At 35.8% G+C, this 9,062-nt stretch overlaps 1 protein-coding gene across 1 annotated transcript; it reads right to left on the reverse strand.

Annotated features, from left to right (window-relative positions):
- Nucleotides 1-3,674: 3,674 nt before the first annotated feature.
- LOC115446721 (zinc finger protein 774) lies at nucleotides 3,675-8,278 on the reverse strand. The gene is given in 4 exon segments (XM_030173493.2): nucleotides 3,675-5,775; nucleotides 5,778-5,878; nucleotides 6,562-7,472; nucleotides 7,474-8,278. Coding segments are annotated over 4 exon segments (1,953 nt in total). The 5' UTR covers nucleotides 8,277-8,278; the 3' UTR covers nucleotides 3,675-5,637.
- Between the last annotated feature and the right edge of the window lie 784 nt (nucleotides 8,279-9,062).

A 9,062-nucleotide genomic window follows, 5' to 3' on the forward strand; every position in this document is an offset into this window, starting at 1 on the left:
AATTCTTTTTTTAAAACATAACTAAGGGCACCAAAGACATGTAGGTATGTATATTATGGATCGACGAACTATTTCCTTTCCACGATGTTATCGTGATAGGAAATAAAGACATAAATTCTATAAACCTACATATATTATATATATCAAAATATCATGCTCTTTTACTGTGAAAGGGTGCAGTATCTCCACTCTTGAGACAGGATACTGTTGACATCCAGCTTGTCAACTGCAGAGGTCGGTAAGAGTAAGTTGAAAAATCAAGTGAAACGGAGGAAAGAAGTTTCTCAGGAGGGGACGAAAGTATAAATAATGTTCAACGCACTCTTTCATATGTGAATAAATACTATGAGATCTAGATATTCTACCCTAGCTTGTATAAAATGGTCACTCGTGCACGAGTGCGTGCAATGTGCATTCGTTCGCTGTGGGACCGAGCTAGCAAAAATCACTTCGGAAATGGAAATTGTAATGTTCTCTAATTAAATTTTTTTTACGCCCTTTTGAAGATCTGATGAAAGATCACATCTGTACCAGTATCCCTAGCAAGAATTTATGCATTATAGTAAACACTTAATGAAACCATAACGTTAACGATACTATAACGCATAAAATCGTGCTAGGTGTATAAGTAAATAGACAGTATAAAAAAACTTTCGTCAGTCTAAATCTTCTGCTGATGAGAATCATATCGTATGCAGTATATTAACTTCGAGTCCCATTAAATTAAACAACAAAAATAGACGAAATATTTTATTAATTGAATTTATTCTTTGGTACTTCCGGCCAGTATTTGAACAGCAATAATTTAACACAATACCAATTAAGCAGCTAGAATAATCAAATACTGACCTTAAGTTAAATACACACGTTACATTTAATTATAATCTAAGGTGGGGTATGGTTATCTTCGGTTTAGTAGCCACTAGACACACTAGTTACAATTTGGTGTAGAAAAAATATATTTTTCTAGGAACATAATGACAACTCCACCACGATAATTTAATAAAAGAAAATATTTTAATATACCTTACTTATTAAAATATGAGGTCGATGTCTTTTTAGTAATTTTGTATCATACTCACATGAATCAACAATTAATGGCACAATGGTTTATTAGAATGGAATCTGAATTTTAAGACATGGAATTAGGTATATCGTTTTTTATCATCATAAATATTAAAAACATACAACCAAATATGCGATACGAAATAATTTTGAAACAAAATTATGGTATTTTAAGTTTTTATATCTATGATAAAAAAAATGTTCACATAAATCTTCTAAAGAGAAAATTTTACAAAAATCTAAAAAGATATAACGTGCACAGCACCCGTAATAAACTGAAGAATTGCGTTCCATCGTATGATCAGTCGAACATACATACTTATAATGATATGTGAAAATTCAAATCCAAAAACTTACATAACAATAAAATAATAATTATTACAATAAAAATAAAACAACCAAACAACCGAATGGCACATTCATTCTGAATATATCGGAATGCGAATATATTACTATTATTTCCTAATATATAATCTAACATAAATAAATTATTGTAAAATGCAATGTGTTACAACTATTCTCTTTGGCCTAATCACTTTTGAATTTAATGGCAAGTTTCGGTCCATATTATAATAAGTTGTTGCAGATTCCCTTTGCTCGAAAAATTGCGCGTATTATTGACACACAGAACGGAATAAGTCATTACAAATTGTCCGCTTTGTACAAAGAGACAATGAGACCGCGCGGCCAATACCCTATATCTTTTCTATAAGTCTGGCATTCGTTTATTTAAAATGTGGCTAATATTTACCAATACATGCGAAAATTACACTTAAGATGCCGATATAGCCGTATGTTACGGCGTCTGAAAATATTATCATTTAAAAAATTAAACTTTACTGTTAAGTTGGTTCCTCTAGAGGGCAAGAAATCTGCAACACACCCATATTGTAATTTTAATAATTATGACACCTTAACTATTTTTTATTATAAAAATAGCAACAATGAACAATACTCTTGATTTTTAATAATTTTGTACGCACAACAAACCGACCAACAGTTTTTTAAACATTACAATATGTTTGTTAATTTGTATGACAATGTTTGTTTCACAACTTGTGAATTCACTAAATGACTTATTCTAATTGTAAATCTACATTATGATTTTTGGACAACCTTCACATATTGTATTCAAAACACTTAAATATTATATATTTTCAATGACACTAAACACTTGTCTACATTAATAACTCATAGATGAAACTAGATACCTTCAAATCCCGCACTCAATCTTTTTTAAGCTATGGGATTATGATGATCAGGCTAAAGCATGAAAAGTATTCAGCCTATACAGTAATATCTTTTTGGTAAATTACGACTAAACGGGAATTAATTAGGTACAGTGCTGTATAAAGACCTTAAGACTCATTAGAGGCGTAGGTATTGGCCTAGAAAATAAAATTTATAACCATTCTATTTTTTTATGCAGTTTCGTAAAAAAAATTGTACACATTTATAAAGTGCCAGGTTTCTCTTACGTGTATCACCACATTGTCTATGTTATGCAGGAAAACCGCAGTATGCAAGCATTATCTTCCGGTATGAAGGACAATGTGGCCAGTATAATTACTACAACATCGAATGTCACAGAATGAGCGCAGTGCGGTAACTTTGTGGCGCAAGCCATTAGCGGAATGACTTGTTATCTCTTTATTAAATAAAGCCTCATTTACACCAGGCAGTTATTGCTAGCAATAGTGGTTTTGTGAATATCTGCCAAGACTCGTATAAGTCAACGCGGGTGAGAATTGATCGTGTTCAGACGGGGTAATGTTTAAAGCAATAACTGGGTAATATCATCAATAGTAATAAATGATCTCAGTCTTCTTGATTCTCGGAATCGGATTGAAGATGAATTTCAATCTTCGATTTTTGAGATAGTACGAAAAAAAAGATTGGCATCGTTTATTATAAATGGCGGTAAATGAATCTTAAAAAAATGTCCATCGATTTTAATACAGTAAGAAGAAAGCTGTCAGTTAAGTAAGTTTAGAAAAATATATGGTAGAAAATTTAATTGAATGCATGGAAAACAATAACAACGCGACTGAATTACTGTCCTCAGTTAAACGTTTCATAGATAATTTATAATCACGAACGGAATACCTGATTAGCGATTTTATCATTTAATGAATGTCATAAAAATTTATGTTATTGGTGTTGCATTAAAAGGTAAAGAAAAAAATAGTTCAGATACAGATATGGACAAATACAGCCTGTTTTCATAAGTCTCAACAATCGCAATATATCCTCGTACAATTATTCCTAATTTTAATTATCTATAGAGCGGTTGAAGGCGCTAAGGCATTAAAATCATTCATCCAACACAAGACCAGCATAAATTGATAATTTACCGCATTGCGCTACTATTATGACGTTATCTGATACTCGTGTAGACAATAGACATTACTACAAAGTTTGTATTTATTCATGCGAATAATAAAATAAATAAAACATTCGCTTCTATAAATTGATTCAAAATAACTTCTACTTTTTTTTTTATGGATTTAAAATGACGAGACGAGCTTGCCGTTCGCCTGATGGTAAGCGATACGACCGCCCATAAACAGTAGAAACACCAACACCTTGAATTACAAAGTATTGTTTGGTATCCACTACACTCGCCATCCTAAGATACAAGATGTCCAGTAGTTACATCGGCTACAATGTCAGATAATCGCATTTTAGAATGACACAATGTTTGCGAATGTTTATCAAACGTGTTCAAATATTCTTGAACGTATTAGGTTATATACGCCTACAACGATGATGCATTGTCGACAAAGATATAGCTTATCGTTATAAACGTAGTTCCTAGAAAAACGTGATTATAAATTTATCTCGTAATTGGTTGGGTTTATGATATAGTATTAAATCGGAATCAGAGGCCTTGGAGCGTTTTAAAACTAAGCAAAGTTTGAGATTGGCAAGTCAATAATTTCGCATGCAATTTTTAGTATGTAAACAATCACGAAAAGCCGACTTTTGCCTTTAAAGCTTGCAGAATCTGCGGCAAGTCGCATATGTATCGATCTATTGTGTAACTAATATTGCTAGTGTAAACTCATCTGGAAGTTGTCGCGCAATATATTGCCGCGAGAATTAGCTAGTCTAAACTGAGCAATAAAATTTACGATACACTGATTATGTAGCTTGTATACTTTAATTGAATTCAAATAAATAGAGGAGGTTCTCAATTCGATGTGTAGTTTTTAAGTTTACTCGGAACTCATTCATTCTTTAGATAGGTAGGCAATGAGTCCATCAACGCCTACATAAACAGAAGTATACCTTATCGAACTTTGCAGAGGAAACAACCTACAACCTCGCAGTGTACAGCCCAGTAATGAAAACGCAATATAATAATGATTTCCTCAAATATTTCACACCGATTTCGCATAAAACTATTTGCGTACATGAAAATTAAACGAATTTTCACAATTCTCGTGTAAATAATCATCAGAAGGTTTATCTAGTTACGCCTAGGAATTATTTTTTTTAAGCTACGGTGTCCCGGAGTTTACCAATATTCAGCATCCTATAGCCGACAATATACAGTATTGTTATTTACTTGCATACAGTGGCGGCCCTAACCGATACGAGGTCCCAGGCAAAAGAAAAAAAAGCGACGCGAAGCCCCGGAGAAAAGGTACCCGGTTTAAATAGTTTCGTCAGTAAAATCATAAACAAAGGTTCTCCAAACAGCCCCGAACGTTTGCCTGATTTGTCTCGCTAAGTCAGCCTCTGCTTGCATAGTAAACGAATTGTCGATATCTGTAAATTAACATACACACTATGCCTTTATTTCCAAAGGGGAAGGCAGAGCTGCAACTAACGCGCCCACTTTTCCCCGATAGTTATATCCCAATGTAATAAGGGCGAGCCTATAACATATCGGACACAATTTCTTCGAGTCACTACTGAGATAACCGAATATCAAATTTCTCGACCCGGGATTCGAAGAGATCTCAGAACGGAACCTCGTACTGAGCAAAACATTGTGCCACTGTAACAGTCATAAATCTAAATTTACAAGATTTTAAATTGACAATATCAGTTCAGTGTAATAGGTGCATGATATTTTATGCAAGTGTAACTTAATAATATAGGCTAACTAGCTTTTGCTCGCGGCTTCCTTCCTTTCTTCCCAAGTTATTAAACTTTCATAGCAAATTTCATAGAAATGCGTTCAGTAGATTTTGAGAAAATCGATAACATACAAATAGAAAAGGGAACTTTGAATTATAATATGTATAGATATCTTTGACAGAAAATAATAAACTGCGCAGACGCACCGAATATTATTGAATGCGGCATAAAATAAACTACGATATATTTCAATGGTGGAGTATTATACCGTGTTTTCGACCATCATTAGTGGTCATTACCTGGTATGGCACAAAATATATCAGGGACTTCCTCCACCACCAAAAACTATACCTAGTACCAACAGATCTCCGAGACACCAGCTACAACTACCAAAATGAGAATCTACGAATAAATAGGTTCACTACGCTTAAACTAAACAACTTTTATAACTTACAATACCATACCAGCCTCACGACAGCCGGTTTACTTTTTATCGTCGTTCTTCTTATCATCCGTCAAGAGTTCCAGCACTTCTTCAGTCGTCTTATTCTCCTTCTTAAACATTTCGTATTGTTCCTTTGGTACGGTGCAGTTCAACAACTTGTCGATGTTGGCTTTGTAGTCCGTTTTGTAAAGGCAGAGAGGAACATGTCCACACACGGGATTTGAGCCATCGCTTCCAACGACTCCGTCAGTACGTCATCAATCAGACGCTTGTTGAAACCTGACAAAAAACACCTCTATTTACATATATACATGACACAAAATACCTATATACAAGCTGCAAGGATTTATAATTAAATCAACCGCCACCCTAATACTCAAAAAGGTACCTAAACGTTAAAACTATAAAGACCATTAACCATAAACCGCGTCCACCTTCACCGGCCCAACACCAAAAATAATTAACAACACAATGGCAAATGAACTCACTCATTACAATACCCATGTACTCTCGATGGTTCGGCTCTCGACACAATGACATATGTTCGCTAGAATAAAACCGTGATGTAAAGCTGTGCGATGACACCGTGCGAGACAGACACACACACAGCACTCGTTTCGCAAGCCAGTGAAAATATCAGTTGTGCTTTGTAATGTTCGATTCGATCGCACTTGCATTTTCAATGGCACACTCAGCGTTACAATGGATACGACCTTGTTATTCCGATTAAGTCTCGGCCTTACGTAATGTTGACAGAGCAAACCCGTTGATGTCTATTGTACGGGGAAATATATTTTTTATTTGCTATTGTACACATTATAACAATTGTAATTATAAATGATCGGTATATGTAATCGCTTTTCGTGACAACCCGTTACTGGCAAACACACACTAAGCATGTACACCACGCTCGAAAACAGTGCCGAGTTGTGAGCGGTGCTACAGAATGCATGGATACGCACCTAGGTACTTGAGTTTCTCTTTGCTGGCGATCATGGTGAAGAGCAGCGCGAGCAGGAACCTCATGCGCGGCAGCGGCATCGGCGGCTCCACCTCCACCTCGTCGGCCTGCACCGATGCCTGGATCTTCTCCTCGAAGGACAGCTCTTTCACGCCGACCTTGCATACTTTATCGTGGTTCTCAATGTGGGCCTTTAACTTGAAAAACTCATTACACTTGAGACATTTGTAAGGGTTCTCGCGTTTGTGAATTTTGCGCATGTGAGCTTTCATGTGCGGCAGTTGGGAGAATGCCAGGGGGCACACTGCGCAGGGGAATGGCTTCTCCCCAGTGTGTCTGCGAATGTGCAGCATCAGGGCATTGGAGTGGGAGAAACGTCTGTCACATATTCTGCAGTGGTATGGACGGTCCCCTGTATGAGATCGTCGATGCACATTTAACTGCGTAGATTGGGTGAAACATGCACCACATTCAGGACATTCATGGGGACGTCTCTTCTCATGTGTCCTCATATGTTCGGTCAGATGTCCCCTCAAATTTTTCTTACAAATTGGACACTGAATCCTGTGACCAACATGACTTATTTGTACATGCCTTCTCATTGAGTTTAAACGGAGAAAATCTTTTCCACAGAATTGGCATATGTAATCTTTGATGTTCAGGTGACTTCTGACATGATTTGTGAGCCGGTTACGGCATTCATAAGTCATTGGGCATAGCGTACAATGATACCTTCCATTAATCAAATGTTCTTTCTCATGAGTGCTGAGAAGCAGCTGATGTGAAAACTGTTTTGCACAGTATATGCATTTGTATACAATGTCATTGTTTATATGACAGCTGATATGCACTCCTAAATCTTCTTTTGTCTTAAATATTTTGTCACATATATGGCATATGTGCGACTCTTCAAGCTAGGCTTGCATGTAATTTTTTCATATGTTTCTTCATGTTTAAATAGTGACAAAACTTCTTTTGACAAAGTGGACATGTATATGGTTTCAAGCCCAAGTGGATGTACATGTGCCTGCGTATTGATGATTTTGAACTGAACATTTTGTGACATATATCACATTCATGTTCTGAGACAGTCAACACTACACCGTTGCTCAAAGTTAACTGCTTCGGTTTGGTTGGGTCTTTACCATTTTGTACATTTTTGGTTGTGTTTGTAGCATCCTCAGAGTTTGTGCCCGATGCTCCCAGATCAGCATCATTTTGATTAGTTATCTCCATATCATTGTTGTTGTTGGAGCTTGTATTTTTGTCATTTGGATTATTCTTATTTTTCTTATTCTTGTCACCATTCAGTTCAATCAATAGTTCACTTTTTAGGATATTATCCATAAGTTTTAAATCACTTTTGCTCTTCTTTACAATTCTTCCACTTTTAGTTATTAATCTGTCCCTCACAGAGGGTTGGGTTTTTACTTCTGCAATGACCTTTGGTGAGGGAGGCAGTGGCTTCTTTGGTAGTTTGGGTACAGTTTTGAGTACAAACTTATCCTTGAGCTGGGGTCCGTTCTCCAGCAATAATTGCACTTTATCATCAGTGGAGAGCACCGTCACATTATCAGTGAGTCTCCGTATGATTGCCTCATTGTTGTTATTATTTTTGGCCGCCTCCTTCCGACCTGCCAACGACTTGGTCTTACCAACTTTCTTTTTGTTAGCTGCACTTTTGGGTGCATTTAGTCTACTCTTGGCGTTAGCCATGGCTAGAACAATTAGTAAACTTACTATTTTTACAGCAAGCGATAGAAACCCGCCACCATTTGTGAAGTTAGTAACGTCGCTGCGCAGAAAATACCAGCGGAATATTTACTTACATGCAGTATATATAAATAATATTAGCGTATACAATAATCACCTCTAACAGTACGGGGCGTGCAGATAAGAGGCTTGTTTGCACAACGGTGCTCTAATAATGTGTGAAGGACGTTTCTTTTGTCTTTAATAATAACGATAATATTCTATTACCTTAGCGTAACACTGAACGCTAGAACTATATCCATTATGGTATTACACTTTGCACACTTGGTTCAACATATTTGCAATGAAACAATTCCTTTATTTATTTTATTATTTGAAATACGATGCAAATTAGAACTTGATTCGATCGACTATGAAAAAAATACATTCGGTCCGGTGACTTCATGTAGAATGACAAGGATAGACAATGTCTAAATTGCTGTCATAATATGGCGTTACTAGCGACATCTAGCGTATATTATTATCAACCATGACAAGTTAAGAATTTAAATTAGATGCGCATGAATAAATGAATACGTATAAAAGGTGTTACATTATTTTATGTAAGATTCATGCTTATCTAGAATGATGCGGTAAGTATTTAAAGAGATAAATTAATTTTTAGACGGCACATTAACGCTATCTCTGGGCAAATCTACCAAACTAATATTTTAAATAAAAATACACATATATTCATCTACATATATGCAACGGGTGGAGTACGGACTACACCCAAAGAGCAAAGAGAGG

This window comes from Manduca sexta, unplaced genomic scaffold (genome assembly GCF_014839805.1).
Source record: "Manduca sexta isolate Smith_Timp_Sample1 unplaced genomic scaffold, JHU_Msex_v1.0 HiC_scaffold_1971, whole genome shotgun sequence".
In the NCBI taxonomy this organism is placed as follows: Eukaryota; Metazoa; Arthropoda; class Insecta; order Lepidoptera; family Sphingidae; genus Manduca; species Manduca sexta.